This window comes from Sinocyclocheilus grahami, unplaced genomic scaffold, assembly GCF_001515645.1.
Source record: "Sinocyclocheilus grahami isolate Dianchi unplaced genomic scaffold, SAMN03320097.WGS_v1.1 scaffold366.1, whole genome shotgun sequence".
In the NCBI taxonomy this organism is placed as follows: Eukaryota; Metazoa; Chordata; class Actinopteri; order Cypriniformes; family Cyprinidae; genus Sinocyclocheilus; species Sinocyclocheilus grahami.
Genome location: NW_015505545.1, coordinates 915,491 through 939,330, shown reverse-complemented (window position 1 = coordinate 939,330; position 23,840 = coordinate 915,491). Strand labels below are relative to the sequence as shown.

Here is a 23,840-nt window from a genome sequence, read left to right as displayed (position 1 = left end):
TTCACCTGACGAGATATTCATTGATTAACTGGAGTCGTATGGATTACTTGTGAATTATTGTGAATCAGTTGTTTGGATTCTCATTCTGATGGCACCCATTCCCTGCAGAGGATCCATTGGTGAGCAAGTGATGTAATGCTAAATTTCTCCAAATATGTTCAGATGAAGAAACAAACTCATCTACATCTTGGATGACCTCAGGGTGAGTAAATTTTCAGCAAATTTTCTTTTTTGGTGAACCATTCCTTTAATTCATAACTAAAATTATGCAATTGTGCTACACTCTTAAAAATAAAGGTTCAAAAAGGGGGTTCTCACAGCTATGACATGCATAGAAGAACCAGTTTTAGTTCCCCAAAGAACCTTTCAGTGAACAGTTCTTGAAAGAACCATTTTTTCTTAGTGTGAAGAACATTTTAATACTGTTAAGAACCTTTTGTGGATTGAAAAGTTTCCATGGATGGTAAAGTTTCTTTTTTGAAATTTTGATGCCAAAAGAACCTTTACTTTTAAAAGTTAATGTTGATCATGGAAATGTTAATTTTAAGCAAAACTAACACCACTCAATCATGTCTCACTGTGTGTGTGTTTTACTCATTTTGTCAATTTGATCTTTGTTTTGCCATAAAGACATTGCAACTGTCTTCACCTCGACAGGTTTTAATCCTTTAATGCCTTGACAGAACAATGCCTTAACAGTTTCCCAATTATGATCCAGAAATTAACCAAAACGACGCATGGAGCTAAGCCAAATACATCGCTCTTTTTTGTTCTTTTAAGCGTATGGCAAGCATAAAACCTGCATGATTCTCGCGAGTGCTCGTATCAAATCAATTCTAAGTCACTTGTCATTTTGAAGCAGTATTACGCGCGTTACCTATTCTGGGTTTACCGTTTTTTTATAGGACAACAATAACAGGACAACGTGCAAAATTTCAGGTGTGTATGATACTCTATTAATATCGTGTCCTCTCTCTCTCTCAGTTCATTCTAATTTAGGACATTTTAACTTTTCCTCCGTTCCTTCCCACTTTTTTCATTGTGCCAGGGACAAATAGGAAAATGAACCCTGTTGGTTAAAGAGAGTGGGTTGATCGCAGATCCTTCCTTCTCCTTTATTCCTCCGCTCTCTGTCATCCTCTCTCTCTCTCTCTTTCTTCTCCTCCTCTGGAAGAGCTCACAGCATCCATCATCTCCAGCCTGCACTCTATGAGACTCTATACAATCCTTCATCTGCACGGGGGCTTTTCACAAAGAATCCAAGAGGAATGAGGTATGTGGCTTTAAATGCATTTAAATTGCCTATAATGATTCTGTAAAAGTAGTTGCAACTTAGCTAATTTATTTCATGACTTTTGGATTTTTACTTTTTGGGCATCATTTTTAGGGTAAGTGAATTCTGCTTATGCAGAACATTTTCTGCCCTGTACATTTTTAAGTTTCAGAGCTCAATATGCATGTTGCATCAGCCCTTGTGAATTGGTACAGACTATTATGCAGAGCACTATCCATTAAGATAATTGTTCTTGGAAAAACTGTCTTAGTCACCAGTACATAATATTCTAATGAACTGGAGAATAAAATGTTTTTGTGAAACTAAAAAGGCTCTCCTTTGGCATCAGGCTGCAGAAATAATTTTTATTTATATTTATTTATTTATTTATTTGCTTATTTATTTTGGCTGCAAATGATTCTTTGGAGATTAAAAAGTTCTTAATCTTACATTACAGGCTTTTCAGATCAGTCTATTTGCAACTGGATTTTTAAAGCACTGACACATTTTTTTTCTAAGCAACTGGAGCAGAAAAATATATTTTTTAATGAAACTAAAAAGGTTCTCTTATGACATCAGGCATCAGACTGTAAAGCCCTTTTCGTGTGGATCTGTTATTGCTGAGAGCATATCTATTATTGGATCGTTGTACTGAGAATTAATTTTAGAATTTGTTTAGAATGCATTTGAAAGGTTGTCAGTGTTGGATGGTGCATAAGTGCTTTACACATTCTGAGCCTTCAAAGAGAAGACACCTGTTCTTGACATTTCTAAATGAATGCGTGTTCTATATGCATGAGCAGAAACTGAGACAGCATTTGAATTTGCAGCGAGCTTAGCAAACACTCAACCTGTAATCATTTATTTTTATCTCCGTTACCTAAATATGCAATTAATGCACAAAAATGACCAGTTACTTAACTCTGAAAATAACACTTTACCGATTACTGAGTGTTGAAAAGGCTTGCTAATGTAAGAACCAAACACCAGTTCAATTCCAGGATCTATTCTTGCACTTGTGTTGGAATTTAATTGGTGAAAAAATAAAATAATATTAGTGTGCTGAGTTTAGCTCTTCTTAATATTGCACCTGAGACTAAAGGCTTTGCAGACACAAATATTAGAGGTTTTTGAGCAAGCGAGGAAAAGACACCTGCAACACACCTGCTGGATGATTTTGCTTTGTGGTACAAACTAAGCAGAAATCCAGGTGACAAATGTAGCGTGAGAGAGACATGATTCATGAATACCTGTTTGGTCTACATCTGCAGTTATTCCAATGCTTATGTGAGTCAACTTAATTCTATTGAGACATTGAGCGTTAATGTCTGCAGTGTGTTTTCAGCTGTAAAATTGCTACACTTTATTGCCTACATAGTGCCACAGCAACCATTCATCTTCACAGTGGCTAAGCTCGTTTCTAAACCCATCACTCAAATGGGTGTAGCAGAGCAGAAGTAAGTTGATGTGTGAGTGTTTTTTAAGCAGTTATAAGATAAAGAGCCTTCATATAATCTGACAGATTAAGTTAAACTGATATGAGGCATCCACACATCTTCTTATCCACTGCTGCTTTTCTTTAGAGATGCCTTCACTCATATTTAGTAGCTGTTGTGGAATAAAAGAAACTATTTGGTCATTTCTTCTCAGATTAATTAGGTGTCTTTTCTTTAAATCACCACTGCCAAAATACTTGCACAAACCCCCGCAGGACACATCTGACCTAATTTAACTGTACAGCAGTCATGTCCAGTCCTGATCACCTTAGTGTGAAGAGTAAAGGGTCTCTCATGATCAATTTAATACTTAATACCAAAGAATTGGCTGCATTAAATCAAAAAGTCAACAAGATCAATAGTAACAGTGAAGATAATTTATAATGTAATCATTTCTATTTCATATAAATGCAATTTTTAAAAATTTTCTATTCCTTAAATAATCCTGAAAAAAAGTATCACGATTTCCACAAGAAAAAAAAATTAAGCAGCACAACTATTTTCATCATTGATAATAATAAGAAATGTTTTAAGTACCAGCATATTAAAATGATTTCTGAAGGATTATGTGACAATGAAGACTTAAATTATACTGGTGCTGAAAATTCAGCATTGTCATCACAGGAATAAAATAAAATAAAATAAATTTTTGGCAATACATTAAAATAGAAAACATTACTTTTAAATTGTAATAACATTTCACAATATTATTGTTTTACTGTATTGTTATCAAATAAATGCAGCACTTAGTGAGCATTCTTTTTTTTATTATTTAACGACCCCAAACATTTGAACAGTATGCTCCATTTGTTTTTTTATTATTTCATTAAATGAATAGTTCACCCAAAAATTTTGTTAGTATTTACTCACCCTCATGTTGTTCCAAACCTGTTTAAGTTTCTTTCTTATGCTGAACACAAAATAAGATATTCTGAAGAATTTTGAAGAACCGAACAGTTGTTGGTCCCAAATGACTTCCATAGAAGGGGGAAAAAAATACTATAGAAGTCAATGGGGACCATCAACTGTTTGATTACCAACATTCTTCAAAATATCTTCTTTTACGTTCAACTCATACAGGTTTGGAACGACATGAGGATGAGTAAATAATGACAACATTTTCATTTTTGGGTGAGTTTTTCTTTCAAAATTTTACTCATTCATGTGACTTCAATTTGTATATTATATTATATATTATAGATTTTTGTATAGCATTTATGCATCTACGTTAATGGTTATATACAATATACAGTGTTGTCATTGATAAGGCTGTGAGGTTCAGTCCACTATTCACATCCGTTCTCTGCAGGTTCTTACAGAGCTCAGAGAATGGCTGTATGCTTGGCTAGCCAGATCTACCACAGGCTGCTTGGCTAATAACACCTCAGACATGGGTGAATTACCCTCTCTGTCTCTCTCTGTGTGAGTTCCGGTCGGTCTGTGTTTCTGAGGACAGAGCTGGTTGCCCCTGGTGATGGACCAAGTCACAGAGAGTCATGCGAGGTTAGAAAGGGCTTGAGTTTGCAGGTGGGTGTGGCACTGAAAGAGAAGAAAGAGCAAGAGAAGAGTCCATGACCAAGCAGACAGACAACGCAGAGAAAAGTCAAGGAAAAAACATGGGAAAAATGCAAAACAGAGCAGCATTCCACTGTGAACGATGTTCGTGGGAAAGCTTTTCTGCTTTTTTTTACCATCCCTTGTCTGTCTGAGAGTTTATCCATTGGAATAACTAATCTAAAACCAAATCTTCAGCAAGAAATAGTGAGCTCCTTATACGGTCGGTAAATTCACTGCTGTGATGTAAGTGAAATAGACCGCTTCCTTCCCCATTTCCCTTCAAAATGAAGTCATTCTGTATTCCAGACAGCAGGCGTCCATGGAGATGCCTGCCTAAGCACTCTTGAGGTTGCTGGGCCCCGTCCTCCATGTTTGCCCTTACAGCAATCTGGCTTTACTTTTGGCTTATGGAAATGTGGCTGTGTCTGTTGTAAAGTATTCAAGAACGGGATACAAGATAAGCAGAGAGACAGTTCAAATACTTGCAGATACTTGCAGTTAAACAGCAAGGCAGCTTTGTTTAGTCTTCTCAGTATTATAGCTCATGATGTTTTCCATCTGAAACTCACAAAAATATTTGCTTCTATCCTTAATTTTGGAGAAGTCCAAGTGCACTTTTAGAGGAGGTACAGTGAAAGTGCAAACACACTCCTATTCTCCATGGCAGTAGTCTTTAACACGCATTTATCCAACTTCAGGTCAACCAGTTCATGCCAGTTTCCATCCATCTCTCTCTCTCTCTTTTCCTCTTAGGCGAACCGTTTCCATGTACCCATTACTCTACATTACAAAAAAATGCACCACAGCGTCAGAACGTCCTGCTCTGGTGCGTCTGAGGCTTTTGTGCCCTGAATTCAGCTTTTGCTGGGCTTTGTAGTTCCTGTCTTGTACTTACAGTAAACCACTTCTGTTAGACCTCTGGATCAGAGAGCTTAATGGGCCATAACTTTGGTGAACTTCCTTTTAAAAATTGAAAACAGGAGAGAAAGGTTACATCAAGTGTACTGAATTGTTGCTTTTCTGAGAAATCACACAAATAAGTTTTTTTCTTAATGTACTGAAAAAACCTATGATTGTGTGGTCTCTTGTGTTGACCATGTGTAAAAACAGTAATATTGTGAAATAACATTACAATTTAAAATGACTGATTTCTATTTAAATATATTTTATTATTATTTTATTGCCTTATTTTATCAATGTTGAAAATCAGTTTTTCATATGCTGCTTCATATGTTTGTGGAAACTGTGATATTCTTTTCAGGATCACTGATTAATAGAAACTTTAAAAAAACAGCATTTATTAGAAATCATTTGTAGCATTATAAATGTCTTCACTGTCACATATGAATATGAACAAAAACATATTAAATCCCACTTATCTTTTAAGTGGTTACTTGTAGATGGTGCTGTATCACAGTTACCACAAAATAAATAAATAAATGCATTCATTGATAAATAAATAAATTAATTTAAATTAATCTGTAAATAAACAGTTTTCAGCACTGATAATAAAATGAAATATTTCCTTAAAACTTTAAAACACCAAACTGGTGTTGGGAATGGTTTTGTTTTTTAATGTACACATTAATTTATAGATTGTAATAAATGCATTTATTTTCTTTTTAATGAGTCCATAAGGAAGGTTTGCTGTTAGGAATTTGGTGTTCTTGCAGTTCACATGTCCAGATGTCCAAACCCAGAGCAGTAGTACACAGACAAATAGTTCAGAAGACAAAAACTCCTGTTCCAGTGCACTTCCTTGTTTGTTTCGTTGATTAAAACTCACATTCCATCAGTAAATTTCCACTTCATCAGTCTGCACTCTATTAGGTAACATTACACATCAGGAGTCTTTCTTTAGGGATTGTCGGCTGTAATTTCACATCTGGGTGTAAACAGAGAAGAGTTACAATTAGATACTTAAATGGCCCCTAATTTTGCACAGACATCATCGTAAACATCCTGTCGTTAAAATAACTTGTAGTCAACGATATGTTATCATGTACAATTGATGTAATCAACTCATTACCTTCCACTTCATTTAAACGGTGCCTGGACTCCTGCATGAAAATTGCTTGTGTAGTGTTGCTGAAATTTACTCAGATTTTTTGTACGGGTTTTAAAAAGTCACAGGGATATTTCAAATTGTTAGAATCACTGGACCACTGTTATGTCTACTTGCTTTTCTGGCTCACTCTTTGAGGCATGACTATTCAGTTAATTCGGTCTTTACAAACAGTACTTCAGTGGATCTAGCAGGTGGTCTTTTATTAATTTATTTCAGCCTGTCTCACTAAGAAACCATCTAGCTGCTAAAAAACATTTCCTTTCACTGGGCCGTTTAGCTAAACACAGTCTATATTGTGCTCTGTGTGTAGTTTAAGGGCTGCACAGAGACAGGTGCATAAAGATGACCTTAGTGGAGATGGATGTATTGGTAAAGAGATGTTCATGTTTAGAAAAGGGTAGTTAGTCTGTTCGGTGACTCGTCAAAATTCTGAGCACATACAAGAGCTCCCGAAGACTCCAAAGATCTGAATCATGCCAGCTGGATGTAGCACTGGGTTGCCAAATCCTCTGTCTGGGAAGCTCTCAAGTAACCTCTGATTCAGAAAGGCTTGTGAAAATGCAAAACCACACATAAAGCGAAGTAAAACAAATAAAAATGTTATTCAACACAAATTATAAGTCTGCAAAGTCTCATCGTTTAAAGAATAAACACACCCTCCAAAGACTGTGCTGTGGGGTCTGCAGTGAAAATTTGTTTACTGCGCTGTTTGAGCATTTTGTTGTTTTTTTTCTAAAGAACTGCAGGCAAGCCTTTCTGTCTTTGTTCCATTCAGTCACATGCCTTTAAAACCAGGGTTTTCAACCAGAGGTCTACAAAAGGGATCAGTGGAGTAGATGACTAAATATATAAATATATACATAGAATCTTCTTTAATTAAAAGTGTTAAATATTTGTTAATTGGTTAACCTATGTATGCCCTAAATATATTCTTATGGGACAGTTCCTATAACTGTATTGTAACTTGTAACTGGGGACACACACACACATAAATAAATAAAACTGTAAATATAACCATACAGTTTTTACATTATGTATTATGTAATGTTGACATTATTACATTACATAATACATTATTACATTACATATTACATATTACATTACATTATGTATTATGTAATGTAATAATGTCAACATTCTAATAAATTATAGTCTTAATAAAGTATTAGCAAAAATATATACCTCTTGGTGGGGGTTCCTGGTCCTGAAAAGGCTGAGAACCCCTTTTAAAAGCATTTATCTTTTCTTCATTTGAACAGATTAAAAATCACCCAATTTACTGCCTTAATGCCTGTTACAATAGCTGTTCAAATTTTGCACTCAAACGGTTTGATTTTAGAAGGCTCAAAAAATTCAGTAAGTGTGAATTCTTACAATCTGGCAGAAGCACAAAGAACTTTCTCTCGCTCTTTTTCATTTTCTCGCTTTCTCACACAAGGCAGTGTGTCATTTTCCCCTATGAATATCCATGAACTTACACTGGAACAGAATGCAGTTAAATGACATAAATTAGCTAAATTGCTGTACTGGAAATAAATGTTTGCGTCTTTCATTTCAACACAAAGATCTTATGTTGTGGTATGTCACAATTCCATCTGACATTTATAATGCTGTTCTTTGACTTTGTTTCTATATATTGTCTCACTCTCTCCCTCTGTTCGGTCTCAGATCAGCGATGTTCCTGCATGTACTGCTGCGTGCCATCTGCCTCTTTGTCTTGTCATCTTGTGCCGTCCTCAGTCCTGCAGCAGGTGTGTCTCACCTCTACTGTTCAACACACAAAATATAATTAACGATAAATAACAGTAAAGGTCATAGATAGATAGATAGGTCATAGAAGCTCTTAGAGTCCAGTTACAGAGTATGTTGTTGTACTTTTATTGCCCAAGTGAATGCACAGGTTGGGATATAAAAAATCCAATTCAGTTCAGTATTAAACTGTCAGTTGATTAGTATCTCAATCATTCTTGTCTTTTCCTCAGATGAGACCACATTCTTACAAGTGACCATTCCCAATAGCCCCCCAGTGTCTGCCATTTTGGGGGGCTCCTTGACTCTGCCCTGCCTGGTGAGTCTGCCTGGTGACTCCCGGACCCCGTCTTTGGGCCGACATGCTGTACTGACCCAGCCACGAGTCAAATGGAGCTTTCTTTCATCAAACAGAGAGACAGAGATCTTAGTGGCCCGTGGTGAGAGGGTAAAGGTGAGTGAGTTGTATAAAGGCAGGGCATCACTGCTGAATTATGCTGCCTCTTCAGCTGATCTCACCCTCAGACTGGATGAACTGATACACAACGATACAGGCTTCTACCGCTGTGAAGTCCAGCACGGCTTGGAGGATGCTCATGACCAGGCCCAAGTCAAAGTAAAAGGTGATTATGTAAACTACTTTGTGCAAAGATCACTGGCAAACCCAGATTGTCTTTTTTATTTAGTCAGTGTTTTGCACACACACTGACTACCATTCAAACTTTTGGAATTGGAAGGATTAATATTTAAATAAATATTTACCAAGGCTGCATTTATCAGTTTATTTACAGTAAACTGACTAATATTGAGAAATCATATTACAATTTTTAAAAAAGAATAAACAGGGAATGTGATTAGGCAGAACTGAAATAGGTGGAGAACTAAATCAAAACAGGTGAACAGAATAGACTAATCGGGGAACAACGGAAAACTGGGTCAAGGCATGCACAGAAACGTAGGGGATACACAACCAAAACGTGACATTACGCTGCCCTCCGAAAGGCGCGACCTCATGCCACATATCATCGGCGGTACCGGATCCCATGGTGGAGCGGGCAGCTCGGGGGGGCCATGGCGGATCCTCCGTGGCCTTAGCCGGCTCAGCCACATGTATATGCCTCCCCCAAAACTTTTCTTGGGGAAAAATAGGAATCCTGGGGGGGGGGGGCTCCGGGGGGAGAACAGTGACATGCTGTGTGTTCTTAGGTGTCATCTTCCATTATCGCCATACCTCAAGTCGCTATGCCTTCACTTTTGATGAGGCCAAAGATGCGTGTAAAGATATTGGAGCTCAGATTGCTTCTCCAGAACAGCTGATGGCTGCGTACCGCAGCGGTTATGAGCAGTGTGACGCTGGCTGGCTTTCAGATCACTCCGTTAGGTGAGTGAACTGACACATCAAATAACCAACTACTGAGAATGTCCTATATATACTTGCAGTAAATGTGATGCAGACCACTTTCTAGGTACTAGCAATTTGTCTATTCACACTTAAAGCAACAAAATCACAGTCTGTCAGAACATATTTGACATTTAATATTTGGAATGGATTTCTGGATTGGGGGCGGAGCTAAATATTGTCTTGTTGCTTAGAATAGGATATAAAAACAAAACCAGTAATTAGATTGGTTAAGCTTAGTTGGTTTTGACTAATAACAAAAAAACATCTATCTTTAGGATTCGTTAAAATGTTTTTATACTATCCCTATGTCTTCTTAGATACCCAATCCAGATGCCACGTGAAGGGTGTTTTGGAGACATGGATGGATTACCAGGCGTTCGAAACTATGGCATGATGGATAATGATGAACTATATGATGTGTATTGCTATGTGGAGAACATTCATGGTAAACCACTCCCATATCATTGCTAATATTATACTCTTGCAATCAATGCTAACTGTGCTCAAAACTATTGATATTGGCAAGCAGTCCATATTCAAAGAATGTACTCTGTTTACGATGACTTGTTTGTGATTGTCAGCAAAAGTTGGTTGTTCATTCATTGATGTAACTGTTTTTAGGAGAGGTTTTTCATGGGTCATCCCCACAGCGCTTCAACTTGTCGGAAGCTAAGACATACTGTGAGCAGCAGAGAGCTCAGCTAGCCACCACTGGCCAACTCTATGCCGCCTGGAATGATGGTCTGAACCACTGCAGTCCTGGTTGGCTTGCTGATGGAAGCGTTCGCTACCCCATTGTGACCCCTCGTGAACGGTGTGGGGGTTCTGAACCTGGTGTCAAGACAGTTTATCATTTTAGCAATCAAACGGGATTCCCCCCACAGACTCGGCATGACGCTTACTGCTTCAGAGGTATTTACAGATATGTTTTAATTTGAGTTTTTCTAAAAGTTCACAAAACTGTCTTAAGATAACTAAGGTTCAAACCAGGGATGCCCAAGGGGGTCTGTGATCAAATTTGAGGGGGGAAAAAAGCATTTTTGGGGCTGTATGCTAAAGATGTGATAATATTTTTCAAACACTATATAAATGGATTTTTTACATGATATCATTGGAATACTTGGCATTAAAAAGTTTGAAAACTCCTGACCTATACTATCAATCCCATACAATATAGGATAGGGATAGTTAACCCAAAAATGAAAAATCTGTCATTAATTACTCGCCCTCATGTTGTTCCAAATCTGTAAGACCTTCGTTCATCTTCGGAAAATAAATTAAGATATTTTGATGAAATCCAAGAGGTTTCATTCTGACCCTCCATAGACAGCAGCGGAACTGCCACGTTCAAGGCCCAGAATCGTAGTAAGTAATCATGCGTGTGCATTCTTCTGCTTGTAAACAAGGCACATCCGGGGTCTACATCAGAACGCCGACTCCTGCGTCGGCAGCACCACATGCATATGTCATGGTCCTATCATGAATGGTGGCGGAGACTGACACAGAAGAGAAGAAATTGTTGAATAAAGTTTTTTTTTTTTTTGCACACAAAGTATTCTCGTAGCTTCATAAAATTAAGGTTGAACTACTGATGTCACATTAATTATATTTACTAACGATGTCCTTACTACCTTGCTGGGCCTTGAATGTGGTAATTCCGTTGGTCTTATGGGTGTAGAATGTCATGAGTGTAGTTTAGAGTAGTTTATGACAGAATTTTCATTTTTTGGCTGAACTATCCCTTTAACCTTTGATCAATGGTATCTCTAATATTCTTCCTCTGCAGCTAACAGCAACTCTCAAACAGTCTCACCTATAGATCATATGGCAACAGAGCCAGAGGACACCGAGCAGCATATTGTGACTTTAGCAGTTCCTCAAGAGGAGTATAGTGTGGATCAGATCACTCAACAGTCAGAAAATGAAGCACAGGGGGCTGTTGAGTCCTTCTCCATTTACAGCACACAGACTACTTCAGAACCAGAGGAACACAACCACACCACAAGCCCTCAGTTAGATGAAGATAGCACCTATAGAGACTCCACCACCCCAACCAGCACAGAGAGATATCTTGAGTCCACTGAGGTCACCTGGCAAAAAGTTGAGTCTGTTCCAGAGATTTACATAGATCCAAAACACACTGATTTCACACAAAAAGGAGAACCAGATATAAAAGCTTCAGCAGTTGATGGTGTTAAAAGCAGTAATCATAGACACTACCAACCAATGCCAGATACCAACCTACAGCCGGAAGAGCCCATCAATTTCATCCCACCTGCAGAGGCTCAGCCTGAGACAACAGAGGAACCATCCTCTCAACCGAAGGAGATAGATGGCTCCAAACACTTCCAACCCATGCCTGAAACCAACCTGGAGGATGAGGATAAAGATCATGTGACTAGTGAGATCTCCATGACCACTGAGGATACTACACTGGAATTTGACTCAAGCAATGCCACCACAACTCAGCATGCTTCAGTCCAGTCAAGTCCCTCAACATACCTACCTGAAGGTGCTACAGTAGAAGAAAATGCAGGGAATATCACAGAAACTCCAGAGCCAGATGAAGACTGGGGTCTTTTTACACACACAACTCAGTCCACATCAACAAGCACATCCAGCACTGAAGGTTGGTTGGAGGGTTCCGGTGAGGATTTGACCTTTTCTTTCACACAAAAGGCCGAACATCTGGTCACCTCGCATAATTCAGAGACATATGGAGCATCTACACCTGAGACTATGACAGAGAGCTTCTCATTAACACATCTGAACAATATTAACCCAAGTAAGTAAAAAGAAACAATATGCTTATACAGTGTATCAGCAAATAATAATTTTGTGAGCTTTTTATTAACCAAAAATGTACCTAAATGCGTTCCATTCAGAACTGAATTGAGAATGCCTTTTAAATTGTTTAATTTTAAAAAGTGGTATTTAAATTAATTGAAATTCAACGAGATATGTATTTGAAAAGTTTTAGGAAACAGCCTTGAACTTTGAAGGTTTATAGGCCTTACAGACAGAGATAATGATTTAAACGATGGTTGAATGGATAGACAGAGAAAAACTAATAATTGTGGGTCACACTTTATTTTTTCCCACCTGCAGAGGCTCAGCCTGAGACAACAGAGGAACCATCCTCTCAACCGAAGGAGATAGATGGGTCCAAACACTTCCAGCCCATGCCTGAAACCAACCTGGAGGATGAGGATAAAGATCATGTGACTAGTGAGATCTCCATGACCACTGAGGATACTACACTGGAATTTGACTCAAGCAATGCCACCACAACTCAGCATGCTTCAGTCCAGTCAAGTCCCTCAACATATCTACCTGAAGGTGCTACAGTAGAAGAAAATGCAGGGAATATCACAGAAACTCCAGAGCCAGATGAAGACTGGGGTCTTTTTACACACACAACTCAGTCCACATCAACAAGCACATCCAGCACTGAAGGTTGGTTGGAGGGTTCCGGTGAGGATTTGACCTTTTCTTTCACACAAAAGGCCGAACATCTGGTCACCTTGCATAATTCAGAGACATATGGAGCATCTACACCTGAGATTATGACAGAGAGCTTCTCATTAACACATCTGAACAATATTAGCCCAAGTAAGTAAAAAGAAACAATATGCTTATACAGTGTATCAGCAAATAATAATTTTGTGAGCTTTTTATTAACCAAAAATGTACCAAAATGCGTTCCATTCAGAACTGAATTGAGAATGCCTTTTAAATTGTTTAATTTTAAAAAGTGGTATTTAAATTAATTGAAATTCAACGAGATATGTATTTGAAAAGTTTTAGGAAACAGCCTTGAACTTTGAAGGTTTATAGGCCTTACAGACAGATAATGATTTAAACGATGGTTGAATGGATAGACAGAGAAAAACTAATAATTGTGGGTCACACTTTATTTTAATGCACAATTCTCGCCATTAACAAACCATTAACTATTACTTTTGCCTCAATAAACTCCTAATTTGCTGATTTTTTAATAGTTAGTAAGGTAGTTGTTAAGTTTAGGTATGGGGTAGGATTAGGGATGTAGAATAAGGTCATGCAGAATATGTGCTTAATAAGCATTAACAAACAGCCAATATGTTAATAGTAGGCATGCTAATAAGCAACTAGTTAATAGTGAGAATTGGTCCCTATACTAAATGTTACCAAATTATGAGTGAATTGCCATAGATAAACTGTAAATCACCAACTGTTGAGAAAATTCCATATCCTGGTCATTTTTTGCCTTATGAATTACAATTAAATTGTTGTGTTTGATTTGTTCACTTGCAGCTTTTACACCCAGACACCCAGACACTTCTGCAGACCATCACAATGCTGAGGAGACCTCAACTGAGACTCTTCCTGTGTCTCTTGGTGCAGTTGATGATGGCAGTGATTATTCGACCGTGAGCATGACACCGAAGGAAACCGAATCTTCTGAAAGTTCTGGCGAACGTGAAGACATCCTGCCAGTCACACTCTTGACCACCCCAACGCCTCACCTGTTGGGCACATCAACCACACATGGGCGTGTACAGGTAGAAATCAATTCTCCACAGGAAATGGAAGGTGTCCTCTCTGAAAGCACAACTCCATCTGGCTTTGGGATTGTGGAAGAAGAATTGGAGAAGGTGGAGCAGGTTGGGCTTGGAGAGGAACCTAATCAACGAATCATCACATCCACTGAGCTTAATAATTCTACTGTAACTTTCAGCATTGATGGCAGTGATGAGGATGAGGATGAGGATGAGTCTTCTGGAGAAAGAGAACCTTCAGGAAACAGGTCTTCAGTTATTAAGCATCCGTACTCAGATGTGGCCACCATCACTCCCTCTAATCTGACAGATATGCAAGACCTTAATGAAACAAATAGTGATAATGATGATAATCAGGCCAGCACTGTGGGATCCATGAAAAGTCTGGAGGTTACATTTCTTCCTCATGGGACCCAAAGTCCCATCTGGCAAACTGTGGTGTCTTCCACAAACCCAGGAGAGTTCAGAGCAGATGTTGAATTCAGTGGGGAAGCGGCACTTACCACAGATGAAATCAAAGGCTTAGATGAATCTGACTCCACCAATGTACCCATCAATGAGAAGACAACGCAAACCCAAAAACCATCCACTACGTCAGCCATCAACGAAGATGATGATGATGACGATAACGATTATGAACTCATGACTAAAGCAAACACAGACAATACGGAAGATGAGAATGATGTCACAACCACACCTGAGTCTTCCACTCTGCCTGCCAGACCCACACAGAGAGTGCTGGTCAGGACAGGCTACATTTCAGGTAAACATATTGTAGTATATATATTGTCTCAATTTCCAGACTGCAAGTTATATTTTAAAAACTGCCTGTCTGTCTGTGCTGTAGTAGTTTTTCGATAATTTACAAGGAGGAAAATGAAGAGAAGTTTTTTTTAATGTGGGCATTTAGAAAGAAAACAACTTGCCTAAAAGTATTTCAGTGCTATTTAATGATGAATAAACTATAGCTAGTTTTAAAAGTACATGGTCAAGCCCCTTAAACCACTTATTTTATTATTATTTATATACTTTTATAGTATATACTTTAAATGGCCTTTTTTCAGTTTTTATTTTAATTAGTTTAATTTTTAGTTATTGTCTCAATTTCCAGACTGCAAGTTATATTTTAAAAACTGCCTGTCTGTCTGTGCTGTAGTCGTTTTTCGATAATTTACAAGGAGGAAAATGAAGAGAAGTTTTTTTTAATGTGGGCATTTAGAAAGAAAACAACTTGCCTAAAAGTATTTCAGTGCTATTTAATGATGAATAAACTATAGCTAGTTTTAAAAGTACATGGTCAAGCCCCTTAAACCACTTATTTTATTATTATTTATATACTTTTATAGTATATACTTTAAATGGCCTTTTTTCAGTTTTTATTTTAATTAGTTTAATTTTTAGTTATTTTACATGTTTTTTTATATTTCTATTTAGCTTTAGGTCATTTTTATTTCAGTTTTAGTTTTAGTCATTTTAATACTTCAGCTTATTTTATTTCAAATAGCTGACAAGGCAACATTTTAAGTTCTAACAAATTTTTTTCATCTAATATTTGTATTTATTTCAGCTTCATTTCACTTGCCAATTCAGATAACATTTTTAAATCATTTTAGTTTTGGTTATAACAACACTGCCTTAAACATCTAGGAGTGATAGCACCATCTATTGGTTGTTTAAATTTATTGAGCAAACCAGATGTTCTCAGAAGGGGGCGCTGTTTCCCTCCAAACACTGCCAGATACATCTCTTTAAAATACCTGGTAACTTGATAACAGACATGCTGCACCTAATTTTTTTCATCTAATATTTGTATTTATTTCAGCTTCATTTCACTTGCCAATTCAGATAACATTTTTAAATCATTTTAGTTTTGGTTAATAACAACACTGCCTTAAACATCTAGGAGTGATAGCACCATCTATTGGTTGTTTAAATTTATTGAGCAAACCAGATGTTCTCAGAAGGGGGCGCTGTTTCCCTCCAAACACTGCCAGATACATCTCTTTAAAATACCTGGTAACTTGATAACAGACATGCTGCACCAACTGATTAGCACGTCTATCAAAGAGTACAGTGCAGACAGATAGAGACAGAAAGAATTTATCCAAAGTGTGTAACCCCCATCACAACAAATAGTTGCAGTCGTGCATGAAGGAAGAGTTTTGTTTAGTGGGGCCATGATGACTAGAAACTGATAACAGTACAACTGGAAAGAAAGGGCAACGTATCCGGTGCTGCTACGGCATGTTTTATGTAGAAGATAGAGGTTAACAGAACCAATCCGGGATCAAGATTTAGCCTGTTTTTGATTGAGTTGTGGTCCACAAATTATAAGCCATACGCTTAATGTAAGTGTAGCTATTACTGCATAGTTGCACCACCCTGTGTTTGTTGAGTATAGCCATACTTTATTTTAAACCCTTCATTTATGTGCAATATTTTTATAGTCCGCTATAAAAACATGTGAATGGCCTTTTAGATGCATGTCTGGAGAACCCTTGTAAAAATGGAGGTACCTGTGTGGACAGTGGAGCAGGTCATAGGTGTCTCTGTCTACCCACTTATGGAGGAGACTTTTGCGAGACAGGTGAGTTACCTGCATATCTCATTATACTTCTACACTATAATACCTTTAATATACTTATATATATATATACAGTGGTGTGAAAAAGTGTTGGCCCCTTCCTGATTTCGTATTTTTTTGCATGTTTGTCACACTTTAATGTTTCAGATTATCAAACAAATTTAAATATTAGTAAAAGATAACACAAGTGACTGTTTATTCTGCGATTCTTTAATATTTTACATGAATAACATTTATGAAAGTAAATTTAGATCTATGAATCTTAATGAAAATTTTAATTAATGTATTTATATATATATATATGTAATATTAACATGTTAATAATATACTAATTATATATATAATTTGAGCAATTTAACTATAATTTGTCCAATCTCTCCCCACAAAGATCTAGAGCACTGTGAACCAGGCTGGGAAAAGTTCCAAGGGTTTTGTTACAAACATTTTACGAAACGGCAGAAATGGGAGGTGGCAGAGCAGCACTGTCGCATGTGCGGAGGTCACCTGGTCTCTGTTATGTCACCTGAGGAACAGGCGTTTATCAATGGTACGTCTGAACAACTGCTTGTAGAGTTGGCCCTTTTCTGTTGATCTAATTTTGACTTCTTATCGTATGTTAAAAATGTTAACTTGATGGAACCTGATTTGAACCTGATGGAATGTGTCAAGGTGTCATAAGACAGGCTGTCAGTCTTTGCAAGTGGCTTTTATTTTTCAGAAACTCAGTAGGTGGCACAAAAATGAGTGTCTTGATGAGTGAATTATCATTTGTTCAACCAATTCTTTTGATTCACTCAGGAACAAACCAGTCTTTATTCTTTACATGAGTCATTGAATTATTTACTCAACCGATTTATCCACCTTATTTTTCAACCTGGAAGTAAGCCATTTTCTGTGAATGTGTGAGACTTAGCTGCTGTAGGGAAACAACGAGAAGAATAACAAACTGCAGTAAACAGTAAAACTGTTTGCACTACAAACCAGTGTGTTCATAATTAAGATAATACATTAAAATAATGAGGTAAGACACATCAGTTTGCCATATCAAGCAGCAAAACAAGTTATTTTGTACAGTTAAAAATAGCAGGAAGCGAATGACACCGGAAGCCAGACATGGCCGCGCCCGCTCTTACGGGGAAAATAAGGTTGATAAAAAACACTGATTTATTCAGGAAAAAACTCCCATTATGGTATGTTTACTCGGAGAAGTGAACCTTTGGAACTGTTTTCATTGGTGAAGAGCAAAAATTGACGAACTAAAATGCCAATAATTGCTCTAAATTGTAAGTTAGCCTACTCAATACTAACTTCCTGTTTTTCAAGTTGTTTCTCAGAAAAGCAGTACTCTTGCTTGAGTGATATTGCTTAAATTAAGAGGTGTGCCACACTACTGAAGCATTTTAGCTTACAGTACATAAAGGAATTCATAAAGGACCAGGTTTGTTGACATAACATTGAGAGGCCCTGCATTTTGTTGTGCATTTCTATACAATCATCAAACCGTTGAAGGGCTTTGAACGTGTCACCTTATTCATGCGAGTGAATGAGGGTTGTGTTAAAAGGTCCTGTGCATGTTTGTCATATATGATGCATCTGGGTGTTAAACTGGAACTGGAGTCTATGTTGTGTCTTACTGACAGTGTATGCTGGCTCTTTGGCATTTTTGTGTTTTTCTTAGATAAATACAGGGAGTATCAGTGGACGGGTCTCAATGACAAGACCATTGAGGGAGATTTCCGCTGGTCAGATGGGAACCCTCTGGTGAGTCTACTGATCTGGCTTTCTGTAAAAAACATGACAAAACATCAAGTGTTTCGTCAAGGGTTTTGCAAACTAGAACTGCATGGGGTTCTTGACTTGATGAAAAACTTGATTATTCCAAACTTTTGACCTGTCTCTCTGTATCAGTTGTATGAGAACTGGTATCGTGGACAACCAGACAGCTACTTCCTGTCAGGAGAGGATTGTGTTGTCATGGTGTGGTACGATGATGGGCGTTGGAGTGATATCCCTTGTAACTACCAGCTGTCCTACACGTGCAAGAAGGGCATTGGTGAGTACATCACATTCTGTGGTGGCACCAGGGCCCAGGAAGAGCAAAAGTTCATCATGGTTTGTTTTTCTTTAGCAGCATTCTGTGGCCAGCCCCCTCTCGTACTGCACGCTAAAATGTTTGGACGTCGTCAACTAAAGTACAGGGCCAATTCACAGGTGCGCTACTACTGTGAGCCAAGCTTCATCCAGAGACAAAACCCTGTTATCACATGTCAGAGCAATGGACAGTGGGAGGAACCTATGATCACTTGTTCACCAGGTGAAAAATAGTTTTTTGTTGATTATATTATATTATTATGCCATTGAATCCAAATAGCTTACAGTGTTCATTTCATGTATTTTGCTCACAGTGGGATCAGCATACTCAAATGGAGAACCGGTAACATGGCCCACAGGTCAGAACAAGGAAATAATCATAGAAGAGACAACAACAAAAACAACAACACCTGAATATGTGGACATAAAATGGATCTTTTAAAACAAGCGCACGGCATTCTTTCACTCTCCTGTTTATCATGTCATACCTTCTTTATCCTCCTTAAAAATTTCCATCGATCAGCTCTACAAAGTTCTTTATATAACAGAAATGTTATATAAAAAATGGTCTCACTTAACTTTTTTAAAATGGTACTTCCAATTGGATAACGGTTTAAATACACCAAACATTTATAACAGGTTACTTAAATTAGACTAAAAGGGTATTAATGTTTGTTTTCTTCACTCAGCTCTTTTATTTGACGTTTTTCTCTCTGTAGACCTTGTTGACACTGAATTACATTTTGTAATTCTAAGATACCGTAAAAGCACACTTGATAAAATGCAACTTCCAAACAAAGCTTGTAACCGTTTGGACCAGACACCTGTTTTTTTTTTTTTTATAAATTATGAGATAAACCTATGAACAATTGCACTCTAACATCAGCTGGTCTGAATCATTTTGTTTTACATTGTTGCCCTGTAGTGACTAATTGTGTCCTCATCAGCAGTAGTTATCCATTCTTAAACATTCGGTGTCCTGTGTTTTTCCTCATTTAGAGATGCCAACCAGACTCAACTTGAGATCAAGAACTCTTAGGCTAACAATGACACAACTTTGTCATAAACTAACAGGAATTCCTTAATAAACAAAACAGCAATATTCTAGTGCTTGTTGTTGGCTTTAAAGTACTCTGGGAAAAAAAGTTTTTAAAAAATCTGCAACCTTTGTAAACTCAATCAAGTCAGTTGAGGCATATCAACCCATCCTTTGTGTTGATGTTGGGTCAGCAAAGCTTTATGAAGTAGGGAAGATTCCTTATGCACTCCACAAATGTTTGTGATTTCTAGACCCACGTTGAGTCTTTTTATGGAAAGACAGTTGGTCATTCTGTGACTTGGTGCTCAGTTTTTCAGGTCTGTATTGTACTCTGGAGGATGGCCATTTTCAGTAGACTACTATCAAGTCTCATTTGATTCAGTGATGCATCACTAACAAAACCATATTTTAGTTTTCGATGGCCTGAAACCAGGGCGTATTTTATCACTCTAGAAACATGAAATGAATTACATTCCAAGCAATCAGAGCAATCACAATAAAAAAGTTATCACAATAAGAAATTTTTATGAATTTTCTTGCATATGTGAATATGTGTGTCTCACAATATGTGTGTATAAGTGTTATTAAGAATTAGTTTAACAAATCTGTGGTTAATATTCTAACTAGCATTACTAGTAGTGCGCCTGTGATTTGTGAGGCACTTTGAAAAGAACATTTTATGGGAATTTGTCTTGTAAGTTGATTACAGTTTTCTGTAGTTTTGAAACACTGCGCATGTGTATGTATATAACTTATACTGCAAGTGACACTTTAGGATTGTCACCAAAAAAATTTATGTAAATACAGATTTCATATTTTCATTGGTAATTTTATTCACTCATTTTACAATCTTACTATTTTGTTCATCAACGGTGTTAAAATAAATAAATAAAAATCCAACTATTTGGCACCATGCAGCATATGGTGCTAAACAATGTAACATTTAAGATAAATGTGATCACTTTGGACAAATTTATGGGAAAAAAGCAGCCTTAAGTTCACCTCTCTTTTTAAAAAATAAAGCTCATGGGGAATCTACATAGGCATGTTGTTACAAATACAGTGACTGAATAATTGTTAGACTTGGTTTAGGCTACATATTGTTCTTGTTGATATACAGTCAAAGCTATTGAGTTAGCATTTCAAGCTAGCAGCTATTCAAGCAGGAGTAAAGCCTTTGTGTCAATCCACTTTTGATTGGTGTTTTCCCAGAAGGACCCAACATGTTCTGCTTTAAAACAGGCTTAGTAAATGAACTGATATATAACCCAGACAGATGTGAATGCTAACTGTATAGCTCATACGTTCCCTTTCCTGTAGCTCTACTCTACAGGGAGCCTCTAGTGGTGCAGATATGTTCTGCGCCTCTTTAGGGACTTCACCTCTAGGCCAGTGGGCCATGTAAGTGCAAATTTACCAGGCAGCAAAACATGGAGCAGTTACCTGTAGCAATAAGCCCCATAAAGCCACAAACTTTTGCTGGGATACCCAAAGCTATGAACCCCCAGTTCTGCAATCCCTCCACAGCGCTCCCTCGGGTGGATGATGGGGAATCGTACACTGCCATCCTGCAGCCAGCCTCCATCACAGTGTTCAAGCTGCTGAAACTTCCAAGATGAGTAGATCTGACCAACCTTCGCTAGACTGGCACCATCCCGTCTGCAGACACGCAAAATTTAAAGGCCCCGCAATGAAGAACACAGAGCCTGGAAAAGCAAAAAAGTTAAGTATTTCTAAGTGCAGCATAGAAATAATAACTATGTATAATAATTATGTTTAGTGAACAACTGTGATCTGCATAACAAACTGCACTGTTTTCTGGGTGGAATTCCTGTATCTCTGTTATTGACATTCAATTCTCCAGTCTCATCTCCATATTCAACAGTTTCATGTAGGCATAATGGGAGCTCAAATGTCACTCTACTCTTTGTCTTTCCTAAATACAAAAACAACAGAGCTGATTGGGTGTGTCACTTCTAGTCTATTGGGGGAACAAACAGTGACTGTGTTTCTAATGGCCTTTTGTTTTAAACAGAAACAGTTTAGTAGGTAAGATGCCTCCTAACAATCTCTGTATCAGTTTAGCTATATACCATTGTAACAATTATTGTTTAAGGAAAGGCTCACCATGGATCTAGACACACAGACGTTTGGGAAGACGATAATATACACTACTATTCAAAAGTTTGGGGTTTTATCTATTTATTTTTTAAAGTAGTCTCCTATGATCAACATGGCTGCATTTATTTGATCAAAAATACAATAAAAATAGTAACATTGTGAAATAATATTGCATTTTAAAATAACTATTTTCTATTTTAACATATTTTGCTGAATTTTCAGCATCGTTACTCCAGTCTTCAGTGTCACAAAATCCTTCAGAAATCATTTGGTGCTCAAAAAACGTTTTTTTATTATTATCAGTTGTGCTGCTTAATATTTTAGTGGGGCTCGTGATCTTTTTTAACATTATAAATGTCTTTACAGTAATGTTTGATCAATTTAATGCATCCCTGTTAACCAAAAAAAAAATTCTAAAAAGAAAAAAAACCTTACTAACCCTAAACTTCAGAATAGTATTTTATAAACAATTTAACATACAGAATGTGGGAAAATCTCTGTCCTAACATTACTAACAGTTTTTGTAATATGTGTGAAATATATGTATATATATATTTTTTGTCATAATCTGAATATTGATATTGATATTGCTCAAAGGTTTATGTTAAAGTAAACAATCTAGGTGTGTAAATATTATTATTACCCCTGTAAAGCTGCTTGTAAGTGGCAAGTGTTGCATCCTGTTTAGCACAAGCTTCTTTAGCATCAAAGAATGTAAATCTGTAATGACCATGGTGGCTCTGATAAGGAAATACAACACCTGAAATACATGGCCAATTATAATTAATATATTAAAATGTATATATTTAATATACGTAAAATACTGTCAGCCTGTCCTACCTTCAATCCTCAGAGTAATAACAACACTTTCATCCTCAATTCCGTTGATCAGTTCACAGCGGTAGCTGCCGTCATCTTCCAGCTCCAGGTCAGACGGAGAGAAAGTTCCAGGTTATGTGCACGCAGCAGAGACGCCCGGGGCCCGACTGAGCCATACTGCTTATCCACGTGTCCGTTTGTTATAAGCACTATGTTTTCCACTCCTTGACTTGGGGGTTCGATTTTGGTCCACTTTACTCTGTAGTGCGATGGTTTGAACCTCATCACACAGGGCAAGACGACTGCGTTTCCACGGCGAGCAGTGACCTCAGCATATACCAGAGGTTCCAAGAGGTATTTTAGCTCTTTGTCCTTGTCTAGAAAAAAAGGTGCTGTAAAAACATTGTGTAATTTAATATTATGTGTTCAAATATCTTGTAAATGCTTTCAAATCATGTTTATACTGTATTATAATCACAAAGTCTCTCATATCAGCTAAAGTTTTTAAATGATATTACCTTGTTTATGGTGGTGGTATTTTGCAGAGGTCCAAGAGAAGAAACTGGCTGAAGTCACTAACACCGCAATAAAGTTCATTGTGGATTTCACCATTTCCCTAAACAACATAATAATTTTATTTATTTATTTGATTTATTTGTTTATTTGATTCAAACAGAAAGCTGTGAGGAAAGAGAAAAAAAAGTCTCACCTTAGTCTTCAGCCTCTTCCTTAATTTAAAAAGGACATCCAGAAAAAGTCCATGACAGTAATCTTCTTTCTTCTGCTCTGGTTGCAGTGGAGAAACGCACTGATCAGGGTCATCTGACAAGTGTTCTCCTCTGCTCCAGATGTTAATGAGTATCACACTGACTCTCATTGTTTCTTTCAGCGACTCTCTGACAGACAGACCAGGAACAGTTGAAACCAGGAAACCTCAGATGATGGAGGCAACTTCACATTTTTGGGGTAGTCATAAAAAGTGCTGAGGTTAAAAATTTCATTTTCAAGCCCACACAGTGTGTTTTTGTTGAGAAAGCAGAAGAATTAAGATGCTCATTAGGTGATTAAGCATGTTGTCTGCCAGAAACCGGACAACGGAT

At 37.3% G+C, this 23,840-nt stretch overlaps 1 protein-coding gene and 1 pseudogene across 2 annotated transcripts; one reads left to right on the top strand and one right to left on the bottom strand.

Annotated features, from left to right (window-relative positions):
* Nucleotides 1-185: 185 nt before the first annotated feature.
* LOC107549244 (brevican core protein-like) lies at nucleotides 186-20,298 on the top strand. 2 transcript variants are annotated; one of them, XM_016230255.1, is made up of 16 exons: nucleotides 186-202; nucleotides 906-939; nucleotides 1,049-1,273; nucleotides 8,063-8,145; nucleotides 8,377-8,766; nucleotides 9,350-9,524; nucleotides 9,863-9,990; nucleotides 10,167-10,457; nucleotides 11,332-12,330; nucleotides 13,842-14,849; nucleotides 16,566-16,673; nucleotides 17,059-17,217; nucleotides 18,349-18,431; nucleotides 18,579-18,723; nucleotides 18,799-18,984; nucleotides 19,076-20,298. In XM_016230255.1, the coding sequence occupies exons 3-16, from the start codon at nucleotides 1,269-1,271 to the stop codon at nucleotides 19,201-19,203; spliced, it is 3,888 nt and encodes a 1,295-aa protein (XP_016085741.1). In that variant the 5' UTR covers nucleotides 186-202; nucleotides 906-939; nucleotides 1,049-1,268; the 3' UTR covers nucleotides 19,204-20,298. The 2 variants fall into 2 exon arrangements, with proteins under 2 accessions (XP_016085741.1, XP_016085742.1); XM_016230256.1 differs by lacking the exons at nucleotides 186-202; nucleotides 906-939 and having other exon boundaries at nucleotides 1,035-1,273.
* LOC107549218 (hyaluronan and proteoglycan link protein 2-like) lies at nucleotides 19,866-23,497 on the bottom strand (annotated as a pseudogene).
* Nucleotides 23,498-23,840: the final 343 nt, after the last annotated feature.